Source organism: Equus asinus, chromosome 28 (assembly GCF_041296235.1).
Source record: "Equus asinus isolate D_3611 breed Donkey chromosome 28, EquAss-T2T_v2, whole genome shotgun sequence".
Classification (NCBI taxonomy): Eukaryota; Metazoa; Chordata; class Mammalia; order Perissodactyla; family Equidae; genus Equus; species Equus asinus.
The window spans coordinates 38,536,022-38,563,911 of record NC_091817.1 but is presented as its reverse complement, the minus strand read 5'-3'; the positions used below and the strand labels follow the sequence as shown (position 1 = coordinate 38,563,911).

At 43.8% G+C, this 27,890-nt stretch overlaps 2 protein-coding genes across 4 annotated transcripts in view; both read left to right on the top strand.

Annotated features, from left to right (window-relative positions):
• Window positions 1-1,253: 1,253 nt before the first annotated feature.
• Window positions 1,254-21,996, top strand: MLKL (mixed lineage kinase domain like pseudokinase). 2 transcript variants are annotated; one of them, XM_014850012.3, is made up of 11 exons: window positions 1,254-1,529; window positions 5,399-5,867; window positions 9,077-9,151; window positions 9,993-10,176; window positions 12,307-12,404; window positions 13,517-13,652; window positions 16,220-16,304; window positions 18,149-18,300; window positions 18,510-18,559; window positions 18,813-18,953; window positions 20,468-21,996. In XM_014850012.3, the coding sequence occupies exons 1-11, from the start codon at window positions 1,338-1,340 to the stop codon at window positions 20,497-20,499; spliced, it is 1,614 nt and encodes a 537-aa protein (XP_014705498.1). In that variant the 5' UTR covers window positions 1,254-1,337; the 3' UTR covers window positions 20,500-21,996. The 2 variants fall into 2 exon arrangements, with proteins under 2 accessions (XP_014705498.1, XP_014705578.1); XM_014850092.3 differs by having other exon boundaries at window positions 1,271-1,529; window positions 5,409-5,867.
• Window positions 21,997-25,629: 3,633 nt separating this feature from the next.
• Window positions 25,630-27,890, top strand: part of RFWD3 (ring finger and WD repeat domain 3) — a 40,368-nt gene continuing 38,107 nt past the window's right edge. For both annotated transcript variants that reach the window (XM_070500250.1, XM_014850314.3), the window contains exon 1: window positions 25,630-25,766. The gene's annotated coding sequence lies outside the window, so the exon portion shown is untranslated. The remainder of the gene's footprint in view (window positions 25,767-27,890) is intronic.

Here is a 27,890-nt window from a genome sequence, read left to right as displayed (position 1 = left end):
TTTATCACTATGAACTACTCTCTTAGTACTGCTTTTGCTGCATCCCATAGGTTGTGGTATGTTGTGTTTCATTTTCATTTGTCTTGAGGTGTTTTCTAATTTTCTTTTGATTTCTTCTTTGACACAATGGTTGTTTAAGTGCTGTTTAATTTCTATGTGTTTGTTAATTTTTCCTTCGGCTGATTTCTAGTTTCATTCCATTATGGTCAGAAAAGGTACTTGGTATGATTTCAAGCTTCTTGAAATTGTTAAGATTTATTGTGATCTCACATGTGACCTATCCTGGGCAGAATGGAAGCTGCCTCTTGCTCCAGAGCGTTGTGCTCCAGACCTCCCCAAGGAATCTGGCTGAAGGTAGAATCCACTGAGACCACATCCTTGCTTAGTGTTTTTTCTCCCCCCTGCCCTATCCTACCCTCTGTCCTGAGAGCCTTCCTTCAATAAATCACATGTACCTGAATCTCTCTCTCAGGCTCTGCTTCTAGAGAAGCTGACCTAAGATAAGAAGAAAACTAATGATGCGATAGATGGGGAACAATAGCAGGGGCAAAAAAGTGAATAAACAAACACCCCAGACATCCTCAACCCCTGCCTTCCCAATCCATAACATCTTTTTGTACAATCCAAGTCTGTCCTTTCAGAGTAAAATAGCCTGATGAGAAAATGAATGACATCACTTAGACTTTCCAGCTGGGGGCACAGCTAACTTTAATAAAACACATCTCACACTGTAACAGAAAGCTCTGCAATGACCTTAGAGGAGGAAGTGCTCTTTTTCCCACTTAGGTGTGTGTCCCCACCACACCCCAACCCCCTTCTCAAACACAGAGAAGCAGACACAAGAACCTTCTATCTGGCTCCCACAGTTTTTTGCCCATCCAATCCTTCTCATATTGTGTCCTGGTTATAATAGTTCCCTGGGACCTTATTCCTTTCTGAATCCCCAGCCCCAAGCAGAGAGCCTGGCACCCATGAGTACTCTATAACAGAGTGAATTTGGGAGGGTAGGGAGAGTGTCTAAAGGACAGGAGGAGAACACCAGGAGGAAGGAAGGAGGCTTCCCTATGAACTGCCTGGAAAAGGGTTCTAGGGAGCCAGGCGTCGTGAGCCTGGTGATTGGCAGCAAGAACCACGTGCAAAGCTCCAAGGAAACGCGTTAGACTTCCCTGCCCATGTCCCAGCCCAGGGGCAGTGGCCTTTGGAGGGTGCAAGACTGACAGCCGTTCAAAGGCTGATTGGAGGGACCCGTGTAGGGGCTGGACTTAGGCACAACGTGCCGTCTCGAGTTTCACTTCGGAAGGAAGCAGGACCGCCCCGCCACAGCTGGCGCCGCCCGTATGAAATCCCACACTGCCGTCAAGAGCACAGAGCGCCGGGTACTCGAGGGAAGGAGGCTCTGGACTCGCAACCCCCCAGCCTCGCGTCTGCAGACTTCTCCCCTGGGCAGCAGGCAGCAGGCAGCGTTCGGAGAAGCCTGTGTCTTCCTGGAACTTCCTGGAACAGATTGGACGCCTTCGGGAGGGACGAGGGTGAGTCTGCGGGGCGTCCCGGGGCGCGCTCGAGCCCCAGAGGCGGGGTGGGGGGGAGGAGGGGCGGCGCAGAGGGGCTGCAGCCGGATTCCCGGGCAGTGATGGGAGAACCCGGGGTAGGGATGAGGGTGACTTATAGTCCGCTTTTCTGGAACTCAGGACCCAGTTGGTTTCGTTTCCTCCGCTCTGATGGTGAAGTTACTCAGGTCTCTCTGCTTCCTGCTAAGGAAGAAGCGGAGCAGGGGTGGGGATCAAGGTGGAGATCGGGGAGCGGCCTCGGGAACCTGGCTCAGAAAAATTGCACCAACAGCCCTAGACAGGCGAACTCCCGGTTGTCAGTGGGGAAATTACCAACATGGATAATTCCAGTTCTTTTTGTGTGTTTCTGAGGAAGATTGGTCCTGAGCTAACATCTGTGCCAATCCTCTACTTTGTGTGGGATGCCGCCACAGCGTGGCTTGACCAGCAGCGCTATGTCCACGCCCGGGATCCGAAATTGCGAATCCCTGGCTGCCGAAGCGGAGCGCGGACTTAACCACTATGCCACCCAGCTCGGGGATCCATTTTAGGCACAGGGAGAATAGCCTGACGTGAAATGTAGCTTCAGAAAAGGAGTGCCTCATACCATTTTTTATTGTAGGGGAGAGGGAAATGGCACCGGAGTTCTTTTTGGGTTTATATTGTTACTACCATTTTAAGATTTTTCACTTTTAAAACATATGAACACATTCTTATTAGAGTTGTTAGTAGTTCTTACATATTAGAAACAGCACGGCAATGAACAGCTTAGTATCCGTCTATCTATATACATACAAGCTTTTCTACAGCATAAATTCCTAGAAATTCACAGTGTTGGGTCAAAGTATATATGTAGTTATAGTCCCTTTGAGCCTTTCAATATCTTTATCATATGCTTAATAAGCCCTAAACGATTTTGGTTAATTCAATTTTTAATATTTTAATATCTTATAGGTAAGTCCCTTTATTTACCTGTTTTTTTAAATCATGGTTATGGCTACTAATTTTCTCTTTCAAATGAACTTTACGATCATTTGGTTTCAATACCAAAATATACCATTGGGAATCTTATTGAAACCGCGTTAAATTGGGTTTACATTTGGGAAGGATTGGCAGATTTGTCATTTTTAGTCTTACCAACCAGAAATGTAACAATTCTCTCCATTTCTTCAAGCTTTGATTTGTGTGATTTCCTTCATACCATCCCATCACTTTTCCTATAAAATTTATTGTTTTAAATTGCCATTTAATGAAATATTTTTCCCATTATCTTTTCTGACTGGTTATTGCGGAGATATGGCTTTTTGATGAGGCTACTAATAAGATAAGTGGAGCTTGGAGCTATGCGGCTGAAATCCACAAGATTCCCTGAGCAACGCTTTCACATGTATTTCTGTCTCCGGAGGACCAGAGAAAGATGTAAAGCCCATTGCCCTCCCAGTCCCAAGAAATGGCCTTGAAGTCATCTGCTTAGCAACTGGGAATAGCTGGATACCCTGAGATCCATTGAGTCTTTTTAGTCATTCCTTAATACCTATTTCCCTTGCCAGGTCAATGCAACTCTAAGGCAACAAAAATGAAAGTCTATCAATTGATTGCTTATCTCAGTTCACTTTTGCTAGTTTCTTACTCATATTTTAAAGCCAGATTTGGGTTCCAGGCCAATTATCTTCTCCAAATGGCTATCTGATCTGTAAAATGGTGATAATGTGTGTCCAACCTGTTTCATTGAGCTGTTGAGATTATCTTTGTTTAAAAGTACATTGGAAACTGTTTCCATGGCCTTGTACTTATTTAAATGCAATCTCCCTGAATTTCAGTATCTTTATCTATAACACGACGAAAACCACAGTGAGCTCGTGATTCCAAAGCAGTTAGCATGTGTTAGGTCAATAGGGAGATTTGTGATCATCGTTGTTATGATCATTCATTCCTGAACCCAGTTGCCTTGAGTTGCAAGTATAACAAACATGATTCAAACTGGCTTAAACAATAAGCAAGGTTATTGGTTCGTGAAACCTGTAATTGAGGAATGAGGTAGACTTCAGGGTCAGTTCAAACCAGTGGCTCAATGTTGTCATCAAAGACTCAGATTTTTCTTTTCTTTCCATCCTGCCATCCATAGGTTAGCTTCGTTCCAAGGCTTTAGGATCCGGGCTTCATGCTTTCTCTCTCATATTCAGAGAAGAGAAAGAGAGGTTAAGAGTTAGAAGCTGGCTTCCCAGGCTGTCTTAGGGAAGCTCCCCAGCAAATAGTCTTCTCTGCTCAAATTGGCCCAGGTGCCCAGTTTTGAACTAATCACTGTGATAGGCTATTAGGAATTGTCTGATGGCTTAGATTGAAGTTTCTGAACCTGCCCTGTTGACATTTTGTGCTGGATAATTCTTTGTTGGCAGGGTTGGGGGGGGGCGAGAGGGGGCTGTCCTATGCCTTGTAGCACCCTGACCTCTGCCCGCTAGATGTCAGTAGCACCCGTTCCCCATCTGTGGCAACCAGAAATGTCTCCAGACGTTTCAAAAAGTCCCAAGAGGGGCAAAGTCACCTTCGATGGAAAACCCCTGGCTTAGACACACGATGTCTCACCCCTGGAACCAGGGGTGGGACCATTCCCTGCAAACTCATTGCTGAATGGGGAAGGAGCAGATAGCTACTGAAAACCTGGTCAGTAATAGGAAGTAGAGAAATGGATGCTGTGTGGGGAAACACAAATGTCCACCACAATTTCTCTGAGCCTGGAAAACCTTAGAATCTTTAGTGCAAATACCTCTTGGGGGGGCAGCACTTGCAACATGAGGTCTTATTGATTTTAGGCCAATGAGGAGGCTGGAACCAATTCGCAGCTTGCTAAAAATGGGGTAGAGAGGGCTTGGGGTGAGGACTAGGGAGGCAGGGATGCTCGAGCATTGGGAAAAGAGACAGAAAGGTATATTTGAGATTGACAGAAGCCAACTTCTATTATTATCCTGAATATCCTTGGCCAACTGTGGGCAAGGTTGCACATTGGGGCTTCATGGGCAATATCCAGTTGGCAAACATGTTTTATTTGACCTACACAGTGTTGGACTGCGTAGGTTTTAAAACATTTTTCGACTTAGCCGCAGGATTTTAAATTGGGAGATTGAACACAAAAATCCAGATTATGACTGCTCTTTGAAAGCTGGGAGATCTTCCACCACTGGGCCCTTTATCCTTGAAGAGCATCAGTTGGTGACTTGCTGAGTAACATTTGCCTGCTTTAGACAGGGCTTGAGCTTTCCAACCCACCATCCTATTGCCATCCATATCCTTTGACAGGATACATTTGTTAGGACAGGCTCAACTGATGTAACAAATCGGCCCCAAAATATAATGGCTCAAATGCAATAGAAATTTATTCCCTGCTCACTTAACAGTCCATGGCAGACATTCCAGGCCTGTGAGCCACTCTCCTCCAAGCAATGATTCAGGGATCCAGGATTCTTCCTTCTTGGGACTCTGCTTTCCTTCTTGGGGCTATACCACACCTAGGGCTGCATCATCCTAGCATCCAGGTGACAGTGCATAAAGGAGACAAACCTGTCTCAGCCCAAAGTAGCATATATCATATCCACTCATACCACATTGGTGAGGACTAGTCACATGGCCACATCAAGTCACAAGAAAGGCTGGGAGATATAGCTGGGCCCACACTTCCTGGCTTTAACTCTGTTACTGTGGAAGGACAGAATAGATTTCAGTGGACATCAGGCTGTCTCTACCTTACATGAAAATAGTGGGGAGACCTCTTCAGCCATTTAAATCACAGACATCCTTGATGTTCTTTTAGCCCAGTAGTAAATATGCAGGAGATCCTGGGACTTAAGTTCCATCAGTTTCTTCTAGGTATGGATAAACTGGGGCAGATCATCTCCTTGGGCCAGATTATCTACAAACAGTGTAACGAGATGAAATACTGCCAGAAACAGTGCCAGCGTCTAGGGCAACGTGTCAATGGCCTGCTGCAGCCTCTGCAAATGCTCCAGACCGAAGGAGGGAGGAGCCTGCCTGATAAGATAATCAATGCCCTGGACCGTTTCCATGCTGTCCTCCAGGAAGCCCAGGGGCGGATACATGAGTTCAGCAATAAACCCAGTATCTTGAAGTTTCTAACAGCAGGGCATGAGAAAATACTCTTCAGTGAAGTGAATGAAAGGCTGAGAGATGTCTGGGAAGAGTTCTCACTGCAACTTCAGGTGGATCAACGGATCCTTCTTTCAAGCATCAGACAAAAAGCGTCCTGGCAACAGGAAGATCAGCAGGATGCAGAGGAAGACAGGAAAGTCTTCCAAAATCTGGAAAGTGGTAAGGTTTTGGTGGGGGGTGGGGGAAAGGGAGTGCAAATGGGGGCATATTAATTTCATTTTGATTTACCAAAGGAGCAGGAAGGCTGAAGACATTTGAGTAGATGTCTATTTATATGACTCGGAACTCCTAACGTCCCTGGGCCTGGATATGGTGGGGGCCGGTGAAATTTGGGCAAGCCAACGGGCAAAAGGGAGGGGAGATAATACTGATGCGTCTTCTTTGCCTTTCCATTCTCTTTTTGATGTGATACCTGAAATTCCAGAAGCTAATTCCTTCCAGCCTTAGTTTATCCAGGATCTTCAGTTAATATGTAAATTATCCAGGAGGAAGAATTAACTAATTAACTAAGCAAACACAAATTGAGAAACTCCTGTGTGCCAGACACTGTTCTAAGTGTTGAGGATACACACAGAGCAAAATAGATGAGATCTCTGCCCTCATGGAACATGAAGTCTGCAGATAGAGGGCTAAGTAAATTGTTTTATTGAAAAGCAATGAAAGTCGTAAGTGGGGTGGGGAGGTGGAAATAGACAGTGGGTGCAGAGAGAGTGGTCAGGGAAAGCCTCTCTGATGGGGTGACATTTGAATGAACACCTTGAATAATGAGAAGGAGCAAGCCATGTGAAGATGAAGGAGAGGTGCACTCCAGGCGGAGACAATGGTGAGTGTGAAGGCCCCGAGGTGGGAATAAGTTGGTATGTACAAAGAACAGCCAGAGGGCCAGGATAACTTCAGTGTGGTTGGCAAGGGAGAGAATGGAGTCAGATGAAAGTGGGGAACCGTAGGCCAAAAGATAAAGGAGCAAGGTCATGCAGGGCTGTGTAGGCATGATAAGAATTTTAGATTTTATTCTAAGAGTCATAGGTAGCCACTGAAGGAAGGTCCTTAAACTTGGGCCTGTCATGATTTGACTTGTATTAAAAGAAAATCACTCAGGCTGTCATGTGGCAAATGGACCGTACTGATGTGTATTAGTCATTTATTGCTGCACTGATGCTGCACAACAAACCATACCAAACTCAGAGGCTTAAAACAATGGTTATTAATTCTCATTCTCACGAATCTGTGGATCTATTGAGGTTCTCCTCATCTCATGTGGGCTTGTCTGGGCTTGACTCCAGGCACCAGGTCCAATTTGGGTCTATCCATGTGTCCCACTCTGGAGCCAAGGCTGAAGAAGCAGTGAGTACCCAGAGAATGTTCTTGTGGCAGAATTGCAACAAGGCAAGCCCAACTGTGCCAGGACATTTGAAACTTCTACTTGTATCACGTCCACTACCATCCAAAGCAAGTCACATGGCCAAAGCCAACATGAAGGGACAGGAAGTACAAAGTGCCTGTTATGAGGCTATGGCCAGGGTGTGGATGTATGTTCCTCCTCCTACATTGGGAGTGAAGAACTCGGACTAATAATTCAACATACCCCTGCGGACCAAGAGTGGGAGTTGAGCCCAGTTAGGAGACCACTATAGAGCCCATGTAAGAGATGACCATGGCTTAAACTAGAATGGCCCTAGTTTGACTTAGTGGAGGACAAGTTTCTAAGGGGATGAGATGTGGGCTAGGTTCGAGTGGGGGATGACAGTGGAGCCATGGCCAGCAGAAGACGGAAGAGGGCGGAAGAATGGAAACAAATGTGGTCTCTTTACGCTTTTACAGATCCTGGTGATACGAATTCCAAATCCTTCCCTCTTGTAAGGATTATGGGTGGAGAAAGAGGAATGAGGAGAGGGTAAAGGACATTTGGATGAATCTTCTGGGCACCAGAGCCCAGAGGAAGAACTGTTCTGCCACCTGGATGGGGAGGGCAGTCCATCCCAAGTCATATCAGCAGGAGAGACTCCAGCAGGACAAATCAGGTCTGGGGGAGACCTGCAGAAAAAATGAATCTTTTTCTGGATAACGGAAAGTGAAGCATTTGTAATCCCCCAAACAAACAGCTGCTGCCAAGGAGAAAGAGAGTCAGAGACTGGGTTAGAGGGAAGTTGGGGCGGGGTAGAGTCTGACCCAGCTGAAGAGCAGGATTGCTCCCTGACCTTCCTAATCTTCTGTGCTCATCGGTCCATTTCCTGGTGGAGGTGGGAGGCATATTGGTGTCATCAACTTAGAGGAAAGGATTTACTTCCTGTTCTCGCTTTTAAATTTTGTAAAAACATTTCTGTTACGTAATACATTCCCATGGTACAAAATTCAAAAGGTACAAAAAAGGCCCAGCATGAGAAGAAAGCCTCCCACTCACCCTTGACATCAAGGTATATTGACTCACCTTGACATCAAGTGTATGTATTTTGTTGTTGTTACACAATCGGCCACATACTGACACACTGTTCTGCTTCTTGCTTTTTTCATTAAATAATCTTGAATATTCTTCTATGTAAATATCCATAGAGTTGTCTAGTATTTCTTCGTGTACATGGACCAGATATATTTAAGCAGCTCCCTAGTGATGGGCATTTGTGTCCAATTTTTAACTATTGTAAATAATCCTGCAATGAGATCTTTGTATATATTTGAGGATATCTTTAGGAAAATTCCCAGAAGTGGAATTACTGGGTCTAATTGCTGGATCAAAGAGTATGAGCATTTTCAATTTGGATAGAGGTTGCCAGATTACCCTCCACAGAGGTTACACAAATTTCACTCCTACCAACAATGTATAGAGAGTGTCTGTTTCTCCATACTTTTTTCCATTAGAGGCTTTCCTGGTTTTAGCACTGAAGGTCTCATGTCCACAGAACTCCTCAGTGCTGGGAAAACCAGGATGGTTGGCCACTCTGTATAGTATGTTATCAATTTTTAAACATATTTCTGAGTATATAAATCAGGTTAGGTTAGATTATGCTGTGGTTAAAAAAAAAATCTATCAAAACTTCAATGTCTTAAGGAAACAAAAGCTTATTTCTCATTCAGGCAAAGTCCAGGAGACTCTCCAATGTCACTGTCTTCCTTCCAGTATATTTCAATATTTTGGCACTTTTTTGTTGACACGAACTTCCCTGACATCTCTTTCACTTCATTTTTTGGCCAAAGCAAGTCACACGGCCAGGCTTCAAGGCACTTCCTGTGTGCTTAGAAGTAGAAAGATAAATATTTTTGAGCAGTAATAATTCCTACCACAATGAATTTGACAGGTAAAAAAACAGTATCTCTGTGTGCTTTTAATTAGCATTTCTATTTTTGAGTATTTGCTACTCTTTTTCCTGCAGGAGATGAAATTGTAGAAGCTTCATTGAGAAAATTGGAAATCAGCATCGAAGAAACCAGGAGAATCGTGAGGCAATGTGAGTTATCATGTGCCCTGCTACCTCTGACTGTCCCCAAACTAGAAGTCATTTGTTTACTAGGAACTCCGGCCTGCCCCTACCCCCATCCTTGTCTGTTTTCTGGGCTGGATGGCTGGAAGCAGCTAACAGGTTTTGGAATGTGCTCGTGGCCAGCCCAGGCTTTTGTCCATAGAGCAGCATTTGAAGGGAGCTTCTTGACCAGCAAGATATCTTCTAGCACCTGTCAAAGTGCTGAAAACTTCCTTTAGATAACATCACAGCTTCAATCCTTTTGCTGAATTTGTAAGAAGAAATTCATATCAAATTTTAAATGCTCATTCATTCATTCAACAAAACTGAGAGTATCTGCTTTATGACAGAACCTGTACATAGAGGAAACTAAGATGCAGAGAAGGACCCTGCCTTCCAGGAGCTCACAGCCATGGGGTAGAGGAAGGGAGAGGGAAGAGAGACATGTGTACACATAACAGTAGTGGAGTTACTGAGCCTGAACTATGTATCTAAGTATTAGAACTGAAATGACTAGACAAGATGCTAAATGCTCAAGTGCCAAGTGAAAGAGACGGGTAGAAATGGAGATTTAGGCTGGAGAGACAGGCAGGATTTGAAGAGGAGAGAAAGGACACATTTCTGTTAACCATCCAGCTGTGTCTTTACCAGTCACTCAGAGGCATTGGCACCTCTCCCCTAGATGCATCAATCGGACACTCCAGCCAGTGCCAGCTTTGGTTTATGGTGTAAGGGCTTCCCACTCACGTGTTCCGAAGATGCCTCTTTCCCTTAGGACACCTTCCTCAGCTCATTGACTCTATTTCCTTTTCTCCCTGGCTGAGGTCAGACTTACAGAAACCCATGAAGGAGATCCCACAAGATCAAATCAAGGAGATTAAGAAAGAGGAGCTTTCAGGATGGGATGGGATCCCACTAACGAAAGGTGAATTCAGCACACTTTATAAAGGAGAATACCACAAATCTCCAGTGGCCATAAAAGTATTCAGCAAATCACAGGCCAGAAGCATTGGGTAAGTCCTTTTGTATAGTTGTCTCATGCATCGTTCCACTTCCTCCCTATAACTTCCCAAGGAGAGAGGGACATTGTCTCCATTTTTAGGTGGGGAAAGCCCAGCCCCAAAGGGTTAAATGACTTGCCCCCACTATTAAGGAGCAGAGCCTATGCTTAATTGCATGTCTTCTCACCTCAATGCTAGAAACTTCTGTCTTTTATTCATGTATTTTTAAAAATCTTTTCTCTTTCATTCATGTTTCTCAGTTCCCCATCCTCCCACCACAGACAATAAAGTGTTTTGCTTGTATGTGTTCTTGCAAAATGTGTGTTGTCATTACATGTGCATACATTTTCATTTTTCACAAATGGTAGCGTTGTATGTCTGTTTCCTGCTTTTCTTACTTTTTGCACTCAGCATCATGGACTTGTAGTCCTTTCCTTCTGATTGCTGTCCGTGGTGTAGACCCACATTTTAGCTATTTTTCCAGTTATAGAACCCAATCTGTTCCCAACTTTTCGCCACCAAAAATAATATGATATATGCCTTTATGGACCTATGTGGGAATTTCTTTGGGCTATATTGCCAGGAGAGGAACTGATGGATCATAGGATTTGCATATATGAAATTGACTAAGTTCTACCTGATAATTCTTCACAATGGATTGAATACACCTACTCTCCCACCAGCAATGACTGAAAGCTCTATAGTTGCATGTCTCCACCAACCCTTGGTATTATCCAGCTTTCTAATTTTTTTCATCCTTATAGTTATAAAGTAATATCTTATACTTATTATAATTTGCATTTCTCTGTTTACTAATGAATTTGAACATTTTTTTCTTATGACTTAGCTATTTGGGTTTCCACTTCTATATAGTACCTGTTCATATCCTCTGCCCTTTTTTCTGTCACAGTTGCTGTTGTTGTCTTGTCAGTTTGTAGAAGATCCTATGTATTGTGGAAATTAATCACTTGTCAGTTTTAAGTATTCCAAAGGTCGTCTCTCATCACGTTATCCACATTTTAATTTTGTCCATGGTGTCCATCATCAAACAGACCTCTTAAATTTTGTTGTAATCAAATCCACCAAAATTTGTGCTCTTGAGGAGCCCTTCCCCAACCCTAGGTGGCAAAGTTATTCCAGATTTTCTTCTATTAATTTTACAGTTTTATTTTTCACATTTAGGCTTTAAGCTTGCAGGAATCCACCTTTGTATGTGATGTTATATAGGGCCTAGTTTTATTTTTGTCCACATGGTGAGTCCATTTTCTCTACACCATCTATTAAATGTTCTTCCCTGTTGATTTTTGGTGCCCCATTTATTGTATGTGAAGTTTCTATTTAGACATGGATGGGGCTCTGATCTCTCTCATCTGTTCCACTGGTCAACTTGTCTGTCTTTGTACCATTAACACACTGTGTTTTGTTTTGTTTTGTTTTTATTATGACTTTGTAATAATTCTCAATATCTAGTAAGGCATCTCCTTCTTCTTGACTCTTCTTTCTCAGGGTGACTTAGCTAAGTGAGTATCGGAGAAAATTTATCACATTCTTCAAAATACACATTGAGATTTTGACTGAGATTATATTTAACAGCTTTATTGAGATATTATTTACATACCATAAGATTCACTCATTTAAAGTGTACGATTTAATGGCTTTTAATATATTTATAGCGTTGTGCAATGATCACCACAATATAATTTTAGAACATTTTCATCATCCCCAAAAGAAGCTCTATGCCCATTAGCAGTCACCTCCCATTCACTCCCACCCACCAACTCTAGCCCTAGGCAACTACTAATGTACTTTCTGTTTCTATAGATTTGCCTATTCTTGACATTTCACACAAATGGAATAATACAATATGTGGACTTTTGTGTCTGGCTTCTTTCACTTAGCATGACATTTTTAAGGTAAATCTGTGTTGTAGCATGTATCGTACATGCTAATTCTGCTGCCAAATACATCTAAGGGGTTCCATACACTGCCATCAGTGGCCAAGTTCATCCCAGCACCAGTTCTCACCCCAGGAGATGCTGACAGTCCCTCCCGCCCCACACATACACAGACAATCACTACACCAGATGTTCTCTGGGGGACCTTCCAGTCCTGAAATCTTAATTTCCCCTTTTATCTTCATAGAATAGTGAGGCATACTTTCAATAATGAGATCAGAACCATGAAGAAATTTGATTCTCCCAACACCCTGCGTATATTTGGGATTTGCATTGATGAAACAGGTAAGGGTGCTTCTGGGATAGGTCATGCTCTTGGTGGTCTGTCATATATCTTCTGTGCTATAATGTGTTGCATTTTTAAAGAACAGTCAAAGGGGCAAAATCTACACATTGGTATTACTATCAACATTAATTTGTTTCCACTCCCAGGATGCAAGTTCCCATCTTCTTTCTTGAGAAGAGGGTTTGAAGCTGGCTTCAGCCAGAGGGCTGGTTTGCACTGATGTGGCCATGTCTCCTACCAGACCACTGGGAACTGAGAGGGCACTTGTTCAGATGTTGCCCTAGGTGATGGGTGCATTTCGTTGCTATCAAATATAAGGCTGACTGACCTAAACAAGGAATCTAACCTTGATCGTCATCGGTGTAGATTAAGCCTAAAAACTAAATTAACCGCCTCTTTGCCGAGAACCTGATGTGTCAGCTTCTTTTTAATTTTTATTTTTTAATGTGGCCACGTTTTCCCTCATGGCATGGCTTCTCCTGCTGGTTCTGTTTTGCTGCTCTTGCCTACAGACAGGACAGAGCAACCCCCATTTTATCCCCTCTGGAAGTTTCTCCACAGCCTCAGGTGACCTGATTTTGGGGCTTAGAATTCCAGCCTGAACGAAAACTTCCAGTGACGTTTATTCTCCTGGGTGATGACTGAGTGACTGACACTGTGTGTGTTGGTTCCTGCATCTCAGGCCCATGACTTGAGACCTCGGCTTCTTGTCTGAGTTTCTCTCACCTCGCCAGCCCCTGAAGTCTGTGCATCATTCCTTCCTTCCACACATATTTACTCAGCTCCTTGTGAGCACTGTATGAATAAAACAGACTCTGTACTCTTGGGGCTTACAGTTGAGTGGGGGGGACATTACTCAAGTAGCTAAGCCAAATGTAGAATTATGACATACCCTATACCACGAAGAAGAGGTATGGGAACTCTGCAGGTATTTGACCCATTCAAGGAGGTCGGGGAGCAAACTGTGTGAGATGGGGATAGAGGGTGGGGGAGAAATGAGACTCACAGCAGAGCTGAGTCTGTCTCTGTAGAGAGAGGGGGAGGTGGGCTGCAGAGAGTGGGAGCTCTGAGTGGAGCAGGATCCTCATAGTGTTTGGCTCCTTTCCATCAGTGACCCCACCTCAATTCTCCATCGTCATGGAGTACTGTGAGCTCGGGACCCTGCGAGAACTGCTGGACAAGGACAAGGACATCATATTTGCTCTGCGCATCTTCCTGGTCCTGCAGGCAGCCAAAGGCTTGTACAGGTACCAGAGCGGGTGAAAGGGCACCAAGAAGAACAGAATGAGTCTGTCTCCCCTACTGATAATCCCAGATGTGATGAGAGAACAGGCTGGAAGCCCCACGAGTCTCGCCTTCCATAAGCTGTTTTCTACTTACTCTGATTAGAACACCTTAGACAGGAGGGAAAAGGAGGCTTCACCCAGTGAGCACCAGCTCACAGAATTGAGGGTGGAATTTATTGTCCAGGCTGCTCTTGTGGAGCTGGACAGCTCTTACTCTTAAGGTTGCCAGATTTAGCAAATAAAAATACAAAATCCTAGGGCTGGCCCACGGCATAGTGATTAAGTTCTGTGTGCTCTGCTCCAGCGGCCTGGGTTCATGGGTTCGGATGCTGGGTGCAGACCTATACCACTCATCAGCCATGTTGTGGTGGCGACCCACATATAAAGTAGAGGAGGATTGGCACAGATGTTAGCTCAGGGGTAGTCTTCCTCAAGCAAAAAAAGAGGAAGATTGACTATAGATGTTAGCTCAGGGTGAATCTTCCTCAGGCAAAAAAAAAAAAAAAGCAAAATAAAACAAAACATCAAGATGCCCAGTTAGGGCCAGCCCCAGTGGCTTAGGTGGTAAGTTAGGCATGCTCCTCTTCGGCCACTCAGGTTCAGTTCCTGGGCATTGACCTACACCACTCGTCTGTCAGTGGCCATGCTGTGGTAGTGGCTCACATACAAAAAGAGGAAAATTGGCAACAGATGTTAGCTCAGAGCAAATCTTCCTCAGCAAACAAAAAAAAAGTGCCCAGTTAAATTTGAATTTCAGATAAGCAATGAATAATTTTTTAGTATAAATATGTCCCAAATATTACATAAGACATACTTTTACTAAAATTTCAGATATATAGAATTTCAGATAATTAATAAATAATTTTTTAGGAGATGTATGTCCCATGGAATTTTGGGACATATTTATACTAAAAAAAATCCATTGATTATCCAAAATTCAAAATCAACTGGATGTCCTGTATTTTATCTGTCAACTCTACCTACTCTCATATAGTCTGTGCTTCCTTTATCCCAAGGATCCCCAAAGGTCAGTCACTCACAGACCACTTCCATAGTTTCTACCATATCCACAATCCTGCTAGTATTATTTACTTCATATGTTTCCTTAAAATAGCTCACTTTTTAAGAAGCTAAATAAGTAAAAGAAAAGGATACTTTCTATTATTACCATAAATTGGAAACTAGAATCACTTGCCACAAAAAGGTGACCACAAATGAAACCAAAGCAACGTTATGAAATTCTGGCTGGATCATGCTGCCTGCCAAAGGTCCATAATTCAGACCCACGTTCTCTTTGTACAAAGGAGATATTAACAGATTTAGAGAGATGTTAAAGACACCTGACACCAACCAAGACTTTCTCCTTGATAGGATCAGAAAGACTGGAATAAATTGAAGAGAGAATAATTTTGTCACGATGTCATCTTGCATACCACTTATCCCATACTTTTGGAGACCCTGCCTAGCTATTTCTTTGAAATCATAAAGTTTATTTCTTCTGGACTCCCTACACTAGTGAGTTTTATAAGAAGTAATTTTGGACTGTAGGGAATACTGTCAGTGCCCCATCCAGACGGCCTCTTCGCCGGCTCTGCATATTCATCCCCCACTCGGCATGCTTTGCTGCTGACACCTCACGGCTGCCATCTACAGAGGACTATCCGTGGGCGCTGGAGCCCCTTTGCCCTTATAGATAGCTGAAAGTGCCCATGAGTTTTATCTCCACCGTTCCTGTCTCAATCCCCCTTGCTCCCAGTCCATCGCCATTGAACAACAGGTGTGAGTACAAAAGTCCAGATTCTTTGCTTCATGCGGAGCAAACCTTGAAGGGTAATTATCCTCCAGAGAGCCCCATGGGATCATGCTGAGGCTGGAACTTCAAGTGAAATCACACTCTCGCTTTATTTCTTCTTCTTCTCTATACTGCTTCCTCCACTCTCTTGCCAGTTTTGCCTAGGAATACCTTCTTAATAAATCACTTTGTACCCAAATCCTTGGCTCATGATCTGCTGCTGGGAGAACTCAACCTAAGGCAGTTACTATGATAATAACCAAGTTGGGATGCAGGGGCTCCATCAATCCAAAGCACTTACCACTTACTAAGTTGGAGGAAACCCCAGCTTCACATCCTGTTTCAACCAGAAGCATCCTAGGCATGGTCCAACCATCCAGCCATGCCTCTGGGCACTTGGATCTGCCCATCACTCCCTAGGCAGAGAACCAGAGAGGCACCTTCATCTTTCTCCACCTAACGTGACCTCTAGTACCAGATCATACACGCTGCCCAAGGACTGTCACACCCACTTGTCCAATGGACACTTGGGGTTCCATCTTAGCTCTGCTCTACACTCACAGTACACAACTGTCAAATCTCACTTCTGCATCCTGGTTTCCCCACCTATCCATGGATAGCTACCCATGAAGAAGGCGTGATACTGACCAGCCTCATTATCCCAGTAATGACTGTCAAGCCCCCCAAGAAAGTCTGTGCAAAGGTCACTAATTCTCCTTGCCTTTGGTCATGTCAGGTTGCACCATTCGGAAGCATCTCCAGAACTCCACAGAAACATCAGCAGCACAAGCTTCCTGGTAACTGATGGCTACAAAGTGAAGGTGAGTGCAGCCTTCCAGGGGGTTCTTTGGATTTGGCCTGTGTGACTGGTGGTGGGAGAGGGACACGTTTCCTAGAAGTGCTGTGCCTGCTTGTTTCTCTGCCTTAACCTTAGAACTGAGCTCAACTCCTCCACTGGCTGGACACCTTTCTGTGTGCCCACCACAGGACAGACTCAATCCTGTCTGCTGTTCTGATGCTTGTCTTCCCTCACTGCCTGCTTAGCAGGAATGGGCTAAGAGCCATTTCCCTTGAGGTGCTTGGACACCACCTCTACATCCCTCCAGCACCCACCAAGGGATCTTCTTAGGTCCAACTAAGAATTCGGACGCACAGGACAGCCATAGGTCTCACTGATATTGGGAGTCACCTGGAAGGGTATGAGGCAGGAAACACAGCTTGCCAGCAAGGCAGCATCAAATCCTTCTCTCCAGTGGTAGTCCCCACAGCTGTCCCCACAGTCATCCAGGAGATATTTATTTTGCTTTTGCCCCAGGTACTAGAGAAAGAGGCTCCCCTCAGGGGGGTGCAGGGCCGTCCAGGGTAGAAGCCTCATGACCTACAGAAGTCAATATTCTCTTATAACAACTGTGTGGGCACACCTTCACGTGTCCCCACAAGGGGCATGCTAGTTATGAGTCACCACAAAGCCCAGCATCCCCATCAGCTCTTTATAGTCCCCGTACCTCCTGACCCCCCATCTATAAGCAATTTACCAATCAACAGTCATCTTTTATCATCAGCAATATTACGTAGGAGCATAGGTGACAGTGTGCCTTTATCAGGTTCCCAGGGGAATGGAACCAAAAAGTTAACTGAAAGTCAGATTCTCAAATGGAAGAGGAAAATGTTTTGTTAATTCAATGTCCACAATTCCCAAATGCTAAAAGAATATTTTCTTTGTCATCCATTGATGGCTTTCTTTTTTCCAGCCTTATGAGCGTCAGGAACAGCTTTCAAATAACAGAAGACAGGTCTTTTCCGCCTTTCGGATCCCTTTCCCCCTCACTGATATGATTTAAGTGCTCCCAAAGCACCATGTCTACACCATACTCATGGTGCTCATCCCACCTAACCGTAACATGTGTTATTCAGCCTTTCATCCCTGGTATCTAACATGGTGTCAGATGTCAGAGGATGTCAGTGCTCAGTGAACTTGTGAATGAAAGGGGGATGAGCCATCTAAATGTCTAATCCTTTTCCTGACTTTGCCCCCAGATTTGGGTATCTGGCTGAGTTTGGGGCTGGCAGCCCTTTGCACACTGATGGTGCTAATGACAGGTGTGCAGGGAGCAAGGAGAATATACACTGCCATTAACTATGCTGTGGCTTCAAAGAACATGGCGTTGGACATGCAGGGTTGGTGGGGTAACTTACAGTTATATTAAATCCAAAGGAACAGGCTGGCCACTCTATATGATCAGAAAGAAGAGAGGAGATGCTCCCAAGTCATTTTTTCATCTGCTCTGAGAGAAAGAAAGTCATGTGGTGACATAAGGAAGTTGAGTCTTCAAGTGAGAAAGCCCTGTATCTAACGTAGTAATACCAGAACAACTGCAGCTCACCAAGTCTTACAGGTGCTTTACAGCCATTATCTCAAGTAACCTTCATTGTCCCATCTTATATAGAAGACACTTCTTTGTGTATCTCTTGGTCGATGTGCTGTAAGTTGAACCCATAATGCCAGTGCTGGAGTAGCCACACAGGCAGAGGACAGCACTGGAAATAAATCCCAGAGGCAAAAGACCATCCGCTGACAATTGTGTGTAGCACCAACTCCCTGCCCTCTACTCCACTCCCAAGATCGTGCTGTTTCTTTTTGTCTCTAAGTCACGTCTCTATCTAGCTTGCAGGATTTGAGTTGAGCAAAACACAGACTTCCATCAGTCGAGGAACTAAGGGAAAAGAAGCAGAGAGAGTCATTTCTGCAGCATACATCTCACCTGAGAGACTGGAAAATGTGTATCGTAAATATGACATAAAAGCTGAAATATACAGGTGTGTTCATGTTCTTGTGCAGATTCTAACTCAGATGAACAAGACGGGAAAGCCGAGGGCAAACCCCACCTTTGAGGACCATTGTAACTCAACTCTATTGAGTGGGATCGGGTGGTAATCAGAAAATTCACTGAGTTTTCTGGAAATGCCTAGAGGTGCATAGGAAAAGAGAAACATTATGGTTATTCAGTTTCTTGGTTTTCTTTTAGCTTTGGAATCGTCCTCTGGGAAATTGCCACTGGGAAGGTCCCTTTTGAAGGTAACCAGTGTGAAGCCTGGCTTGGATGATGCTGGGATTGGGTCTCCTTCCGATAGACTAGAAATTCCCATCAATGCTGTCCTGGGAGCGTTGTACTCCAATGTGGGCACTGCCTGGGCTGGTCAATGGGTCATTGGAAGCTCTTGTTTCTTCAATACTCAGAGTCTCTAGTTCTGATGCCAGCCATCAGCATCCAGAGAGATGTGTGCCAGATCAAATTTTTAAGCCTCCCATCCTATTGTTCCTATGCTAGGCTTTGATTCCAAGCAGATCTACCAGCGGGTGGTTATGGACCAGTACCAGGAGCCTCTGGGTGAAGACTGCCCTTCACAGTTGCAGGAGATTATTGATGACTGCCGGTCATATGAGCCCTCCAGGCGACCCTCTGTTAAAGGTAGACCTTTCTGGTCTAAAGAGCATGAGCCACACATGTGAAAGATTTCCTTTGTACTTCACAACCGGGGTGGTTTTGCCCCTCAGGGGACATTTGGCAATGTCTAAAGACATTTTGGGAGACTCGGGAGAGGTGGGGTGGGGTGGAGTGCGCTACTGGCATCTAGTGAATAGATGCTTCTCAACATCCTGCAATGCACAGGACAGCACCCTACAACAAAGAATTATCCAGCCCACGTATCAATGCTACAGAACTCCAGAAACCCCGCTCTAAGGGTGTGGTTTAGTCTAAAGTGTATTGAGAAGGCAGATTACTTCTCTAACCTATATTCTTTCTCCCTCTCTTTCCTTCCTCCTTCCCTTCCTGTCTCTTCCTTCCTTCTTTTCTTTTTTCAACATCCTGTGACTCCCTGCTTTTCACATTCCTCCCCCCTCCTCCAGATGTAACCACTGCTCTAACTTTTGTGGTAAAAATTTATTTATAGTTTTACAACTAGGTACACTATATTATTTGGTTTCTCATGTACAAGAACAAAAATGATATACTATAGTCTACAATAACTTGCTCAACATCATGATTTGAAATTCATCCATGCTATTGTGATGGTTTCAACTCATTCATTTTCACTGCTTATAGTGGACCATTAGATAACCATGCACCTCACTTACCCATTCCACTATTGGTGGATATTTTAGTTGTTCCAGTACTTTGTTCTCAGGAACCATGCCCCTTTAAATATTCTTATGCATATATCCTGGGGCACTCATGAGAGAGTATTTTGAGTTATAGACAAGGGGGTGGAGCACACTCATTATTGAAGATAAAATGCCTTGAGACACAAACTAAGGAGACAGGTGTCCAACCTTTTAAGGCAGTTCCCCAAGGACATCATCAGTATTTACAGACGTCTGTGGCATGAGGACTGTTCTTTAAGGCTGTCTCATAGGTGGTCCATTGGGAATCACTCTAACAGACACATGAGAGGGTATCCCATCCCTCACCCTTCCTCTCCCTTCACCACCATGCCTACCTTTTGGAGTGAAAAATCAAAATTGTGGCCTAGCTTCTATCTGAAACTTTCTCTTTGCCACCACAGAGCAGAAGAACAGACTCAACGGTGCTTCCTGAAGAATTAGCCTTCAGGGTGGAAGAGAAGCTGACAATGTTTTGTGTAGTACCTTCCTCGCCTTCAAACTCTCCCATGTCTTCTTCCTCCCTCTTCCAGGCTCTCTTACAACCCAGGGTCCTCCTGGTATTAGAGAATCTAATATCCGAGACTAATTCACACTAATGTGTGAGTTTATCCTTCCCACAAGCTATTTGTATTTAAAAGTTGACCAAGTAAGAGAGAACTTCATATCATAAAGGCATGAATGCAGATGGTGGTTTAGGCCCTAGCCAGACCCGGGGGAATGCAGTTTCTACACTATTGTGAAGAATAGAAACATCTTTATGTTTCTATCATAGCTGTCGGCTCCCTGCTGTTGTCTCACTTTCTGTTCACTTATTTACAGAAATCTTGGAGAAACTGTCTGACTTTCACTAAGCTGTGTATTCAAACTGAAACTCAGGAGTCCCTGGACAAGAAGCTGGAAGAGGCACAAGCTGGGCATCTGTCTCTCTCAAATCCTTTCATGAAGTTATCTATTGGTATAGATTGGCAGCACTTTTCTGTTACAAATAGAAAACAATTCCAGTCATACTGAGCATATCCCACTCCAAATGATATTGTCAAAAATACCCCTCCAATGGTAACTATGACAGACTCTTTGCAAAAATGTCCTCTCTCTCTGTATTCACATCTCTTGGCAATGTGACTTTGTAGCTCCTCCCGTCAAGAAGTGGAGTCTTCCTCCCCACCATTTGAATCTGGGCTAGCATCGTGACTTGCTTTGGCCAATAGAATGTAGAAGAAGTGATGGTGTGCCAGTTCTAAGCCTGGGTTTCAAGAGGCCTTACAAACTCCCACTCCCTCTCTGGGAACCTTACCCAGCCGTGAACAAGCTGGGCTAGTGTGCTGGAGGATGAGAGACCTCATGGAGCAACCTGCCCCAGCTGAGGTCATACTAGCCCTGGTATCCCAGCAGGTGACCCAGCCACATGTGTGAGCCCAGTCAAGGCCAGAAGAACCATACAGCTGAGCCAACCAAAACTGCCCGTTCACAAAATCATAAACCAAAGAAATTATTGTTGTCTTAAGCCACTAAATTTTGGGGTGGTTTGTTACACAATAATAGTAACTGAGAGAATGCTGTCCAATCCTTCCTCTTGCCCACTGAACTAAGTACAAACTGCCCATTTGGATAGCCATGGCCTTGTATCTCTGACCCCAACCTGACTTCCAATATCAAGTCCCAGAGTTCTCCTACCAGAGATTGAAAACTCTACTGCCTTTAGGGTCTAGGAGGGAATCTAAATGAGTGAGTTGAGCTTGGAGGTGACTTCAGGGAACACATGAGCTTTGTTAAGGACAGCCTCCACTCAGCTCCAGCCTATTTTTATCATGTAGGAATGGGATCCCAATGTTTCCAGAGCTTTCCGTTTTGTCAAAAGAAGCTGGAAATTCAGATTTTTTAAAGGTTGGGATCTCATCAAAAATTCTTTTAATGCCATATAGGAAAAACAAAATATATTAATCTAGGAACTCCCAGATTTTAATCTCTGCCAGACTCAAATCCCTCGTCTCCTGCGTGTGGCCCATGTGTTCCAAATTTTTACACCTTTGCTTGGCGTGTATGCTTTACTAGGATACACTCACACTTATCTCTACATGTTGCTTTTTTTTCTTCTTTCTGCAACTCATCCCAAATCATTCAACAGCAAATGTGCTGGGCGTTGTTCTAATCACAGAGGAGACAACAATAAACAAAACACATTTGGGGTTTATTTTCTAGTATTCATCTCTGAGGAATAAAATTATGACTGATTTCTATTCTTTTTTATCTTTTACTTATTCTTGATTTCTTTTTTTAAACCTAGAACATGTTTTTCTATAAAGAAAAAGATGTAGATGAATAAACATGGACAGGTGGAACATTTAAAATGATTCTTTTTATTTATTTACTTATTTTTTAAAGATTGGACCTGAGCTAACATCTGCTGCAAATCTTTTTTTTTTTCCTCTTTCCCCAAAACCCCCCAGTACGCAGTTACACACTCCAGTTGTAGGTCCCTCCAGCTCCGCCACACGGGATGCCACCCCAGCATGGCCCAATGAGCAGTGCCAAGCCCATGCTGTCGGTGTCGTGATCCAATGTACACACCAGGATAGATGCGGAGAGGGCTGATGGCCACTCTGAGTTTATTATAACCAGCGTTTCAATATATACATAGCTTACATCTGTTAAACATACACAGGTGTTCTGGATGAAGTAATTAGCGAATGCCAAGAATTCTTAGTGATTTTTCAAGGAGCCCTCCCTCGGCCTCTGTTTTGATATTATCATGTTATTGCTGTGCTCGTATATTTTTATCTCGGAGCAGGCAAGGTCTCTTAGGCAACGGCCCCTCCTGCTCCCGATATCGATATGTGTCTCCATCTGTGCCCCCAGGCGACCACGCCTGTCTTAGGTTGCCCCGCCCTGGGGGTCTTACCCATCTTTGGCTGACCGGCATTCTCACCTCTGGGTCACAGTTTGCTGGCAAGCCTTTTCCAGTGATTATTAACCCTTCCTGCATCAGGGGCGGCTACACATGCCCAGGATCTGAACCAGCGAAACCCTGGGCCACCAAAGTGGAGGGCACAAACCCAACCATTCAGCCACTGGACTGGCCCCTAAAATGATTCTTTTTTGGAGTTTACCATCAAGCACTACTATTTTCATCTTTAAAATCCTTTGTTCTTGGGGCCAGCCCCATGGCCTAGTGGTTAAGTTTGGCTCTCTCCGCTGTGGCAGAGCAGGTGTAGTTCCCAGGCATGGACCTACACCATTCAGTGGTGGCCATGCTGTGGCGGCAACCCACATACAAAATAGAGGAAGACTGGCATAGCTGTTAGCTCAGGGCAAATCTTCCTCAGCAAAAAAAATTAAAAAATAAAATAAATCCTTTGTTCTCTTTACTGTAAGAGTTACAATGACAATTCTCCCTTGTAGATTAATTATTCACACTCTGGCAGACCCACAGGGAGAGGTGGATTCACTGTGAAACTATTAAACTTAATCTTCACGGCCCCTCACTTGCACAGGATATCCTCTCAGGCTCAGCACCTAATTTTTTCCTCAACATTTATTCATGAAAATTTCCAAATACACAGAAAAGTTAGTAGAATTATATTCTAAACACCTATATATGTACCATCTAAATTCTACAAGTAACAGTTTACTATATGTATTTTATCGCATACAAATCCGCCTGTCCATGCCTCTTTCTATCCACTAATCCATCCTAATTTTTATGCATTTAAAAGAAAATTTCAGACATCAGTACTATGATTTAAAAAAAGAAAGAAATCAAGCAAATCACCATGGACATATTTCTGAAAAGAGTGACATCTCTTTAAGAAGAGCCTCAGGCAGGCCCTTCAGGAGATATTCCAAAAGAAAGCATTTTGTTACTGTAGGAAATGATAACTTCATGTGTGTTGTTGCCCCTGAAGACTTTCCAGTGGGACAAGATGTGGAGGTGGAAGACAGTGATACTGATGATCCTGACCCTGTGTGGGCCTGGCTAATGTGCATGTTTGTGTCTTAGTTTTTAACAAAAAAGTTTAAAAAGTAAAAAAATTAAAAAAATTTTTAAAACACAGCTTACGGGGGCCGGCCCCTGGGCAAGTGGTTAAGTTCATGTGCACCACTTTGGCAGCTAAGGGTTTTGCCCATTCGGATTCTGGGCGCAGACTTAGCAGCGCTCATCAGGCCATGCTGAGGCAGCGTCCCACATAGGACAGCCAACTATGTACTGAGAGGCTTTGGGGAGAAGAAGATGAAAAAAAAAAGATTGGCAACAGACCTTAGCCCAGGGCCAATCTTTAAAATAAATAAATAAATAAAAATTTAAAAAAACAGCTTACAGAATAAGGATATAAAGAAAGAAAATATTTTTGTACAGTTATACAATGTGTTTGTGTTTTAAGCTATGTGTTATCACCAGTCAAAAAGTTAAAAATATTAAAAAGTTTATAAAGTAAAAAAGTTACAGTAAGACAAAGTTAATTAATTATTGAAGAAAGCAAATTATTTTTTATAAATTCAGTGTAGCCTAAGTGTACTGTGTTTATAAAGACTACAGAAGTGTATAGCAGTGTCCTAGGCTTTCACATTCACTCATCACTCACTCATTGACTCACCCAGAGCAAATTCCAGTCCTGCAAGTTTCATTCATGGTAAGTGCCCTATACAGGTATACCATTTTTTATCTTTTATGCCGTATTTTTACTGTAGCTTTTCTATGTTTAGATGTACAAATACCATTGTGTCCCAATTGCCTACAGCATTCGGTTCAGTAACGTGCTGTATTGGTTGTAGCCTAGGAGCAATAGGCTAGACCATACAGCCTACTACAGTGTGTAGCAGGCTATACCATCTAGGTTTGTGTAAGCACACTCTGTGATGTTCACACAACGACGAAATCACCTAACAACTTTGTTGTTGTTAAGGGATGCATGACTGTATTTAGATAGATGTAGATTTAAACAAAGTTGGTCGCGACTTCTCTGGATAGAGACAATTTTTTTTCTGCCTCTCTGCATTGTCTAATTTCTCTGCATTGGACATGCAGTACTTATACAACAGTGAGAGTCACTCAAAACGTTTTTCATTCTACTCCTAATATATGTGTTTGTTTATGAAAGAAAAAATTCCTTTCTCCTAATATGAGCCATTCTATGACTCAGCAGCAACTTCCTTAGAAAGGCAAGAAAAGGAAAAAAAGTGCAAATGCTGATACCGCCTTTGGTGAAAAGTTTAGAGGAGAAAAATACCGAAAAGTCAATATTCAGATTATCTATGACTTTCAGTTATTTATGGCCTCCTCTGCTACCAATTTCACTGAAAATTCGTAGCTGATTAAATAAAATTTTGGCAATGTGTAGTCTGTGTCTAAGGTTTACATTTTTAGGTCTTCTTCTTAAAAGTGAGATTTTGTCTTTCAGCGAGATGACTGAAAAATGTTTGCAGTTAAGCGATGTGATGATAGTTATAGCAGCAGGCAATGTATTGCAAACGTTTCAAATTGAAGAGATCGTGTAGGCAAGTTCTTTTGCACGATCTCTCCAACCCCGCAGGAGGATATATATGAAGGGGAGTGTCCCACGCCTCTTAATGGGCTCCAGAATTCTGGGGGCAATATTTTGAAATTATTAGATTAGCTACCAGCCTTTGCATAAAGACAGCTCTTTCGCTAAAGAGCTGGGGAGAAGCAGCAGGAGCCACAGTTTTAATATTTCCGTCTTCTTTTCGAAATGGGTCCATAAATCTTTTCCTTAGAACTTTCTCCCGCCAGAAAGTTCAAATAAAAAGCGGTAAAACCCTTTTTCGGCTCTTCTCTTTGGAAACGGGCGCGAGGTGACGGACGTAGATTTCTACCAATTGTACGAGGGCTCCCCGCGCGTGGTCCCGCCTAGTCAGTTTACGAGGGACCAGCCAATGAGAGCGCCGCTGTTTCAGCCAGGGGCGACCAAAGGAAGAAGAAAAGAGGGTATTGGCCGCCGGCTGGGACTGCTGCCCAATAGGAGCAGGCTGCGCCCGCGGCGCGGGCGGGCAGCTTGAGCTGCCCAGGAAGTGGTGTTTGGCCCTGGCGTAGGCGATTTCTACTAAAGAAACGGTCTGCCGCTGCGGTGCCCTCGTGGGCCGGACCTCGCCTTTCCGGCTTCAGGTGAGGAGGGCGCTTGCCCCTTCCCAGGCTTTGAGCCTCGGGCTCCGCGGTAACGACCCGGGTTGGTCCCTGCATGCGGGGCCTGGGGACGTCCCACGAGGTGGGCTGCGGGCGGGCATGGAATCCGGCGGCCTGAGGAGGTTCGGCCTCTCCGGGCGGCGCCAACGGTCGGGGCTGAGCTCCCGAACCCCCGCCCTTTCGGGATTGCTGGGGGAGGGGGTGCCCGAGGTCGGGTGGGGGACGGGGAAGGCAGGAACTTCGGACCGTCCGGACCGAGCCGAGTTCGCCGCGGGCGGGAGTGCGAGGTCCCTCGGCTACCCTCCCGTTGAGCGCCCGTTCTTTGCATCGCTTTCAAGTAAAATGAAAACCTAGTCGTTAGTTTCATCCAACTTTACCTTACAACAACAGCGTGGCATAAATACTTTCATTATCCCCACCCTACAGTTTAACAGAGGATGGGAAAGTAGTACGTGGCAGAGCAGGGATCCTTTGTACCGAGGTGGGGCCGCCTCTTACCTTGCTCATTGGGGCCTGTTGAGGACGTTGAAATCTGAATAACGAAGCTTGGTGAGATGACAAGTGAGAGGTTAACATTTTAAGCACCAACTCTCTTGGCATACCTAGAAAATAGCATTTGTGTGGCATGCCGAGGTCAAGGACAAGGCTGCTCAAGGCTTGGCGGGACCAGCCGGCGGTCTTTTGCACCGCTGGTTACCCCAAGGACTGGAGGGATCGTATTTCCCCACATTGTCTGGGAAGCTTGGCTCCAGAACAGCACTGTTCCATAGAACTTTCTGCCGAGATGATGTTCTGTATCTCTGCTGTATCTGTATCTCTCTACATCAGGTGGTATGTTCTTAGTTGTTGGGTTTTTTTGGTTGGTTTGGGTTTTTTTAGGTGTATGATGGATAATTCAGTAGGTATTTAGCATCTGCTAGGTACTTGATGCTGTGGATATAGGAATGAGTCAGACTAGGATTCGACTGTCTGCCTTCCTGTTTTAATCTGAACTGGTTGCTTTCTAATCAGAACTGGCATATGATGGGAAGAAATTTACTTCATTTTCTAATATTTAACTGTACTGAAAGGTACAGAGAATAATAAAAAAAAACAAAAGATGTGCACTCATCACCCAGATCTAACAAATTTTGCCCTTGACCTTTTAATATAGTTGCTTCCAATTTCTTTTTAAAGAAATAAAAATACTATGTATATATATATAGTTGAAGCCTCGTGTGTACCCTGCACCCTCCCTCTCCTGCCTTTGTTATTTTTCATGCCCAGGCTTGTTTTATTCTGCAATTGCATATAAGTCCAGATAGCAGCATGGTTTTGCATGTTTTTAAATGTCCCAAAAATGGAATTATAATGGATTTGTTTGCAACCTGATCTTTTCTGTTGGATTTATTTTTTTGAGGAAACTTTACCATGTTGGGATTCTTAGTTGGAAGAGAGCTTATGGTTCTATCTTGACCAGAGGTTTTTGCTACTTTCTTCTCGGTTTTCTGCGTTCGTTCTTTCTGGTACTTCAGTTAATCAGATATCCTGGCTTGAGTCTTTTCATTTTGTTATTGTCTTACTTGGCTATCTTTTTATTGTACTTTCTGGAAGAGTTCCTTGACTTTATCTTCCAATCCATCTATTAAATCCTTTATTTTGACTGTCATTTTTATTTCCAAGAACTCATTATTGTTTTCTGATTTGTGCTTTTTTCCCCTGGCATTCTTTTCTTGGAAGTTTGGATTTTTTTAAATTTTAATTTACTTTTTTTTTTTTTACTGTTTCTTGCTTTTCTCCCATTTTTCTCTCCAAGTTTCTTCTGTTCGTCTAGTTGGATCTTTTTATGTCACGTTGGAGGCTTTCCTCAAATGTCGGTTGATCCTTAGCTATTTATTCATTATTAGGAGAGACCCCCTCCAGAAAGCTGATTGAAAGCTCCGTATGACCGGCTGAACCTTATCAACCAGTGGGCTTTTACTGTTAGGTTTATAGACAGAGATGCAGCCATTTTCTTGGGGGATTCACAACTGTCAGTATTTATAGATCTTTTTTCTTGAGCTAGTTTTCTCTGGGGAACAATCCTTTAATCCCCTGCTTTGGGGCATAGAGAATATATATAAACCA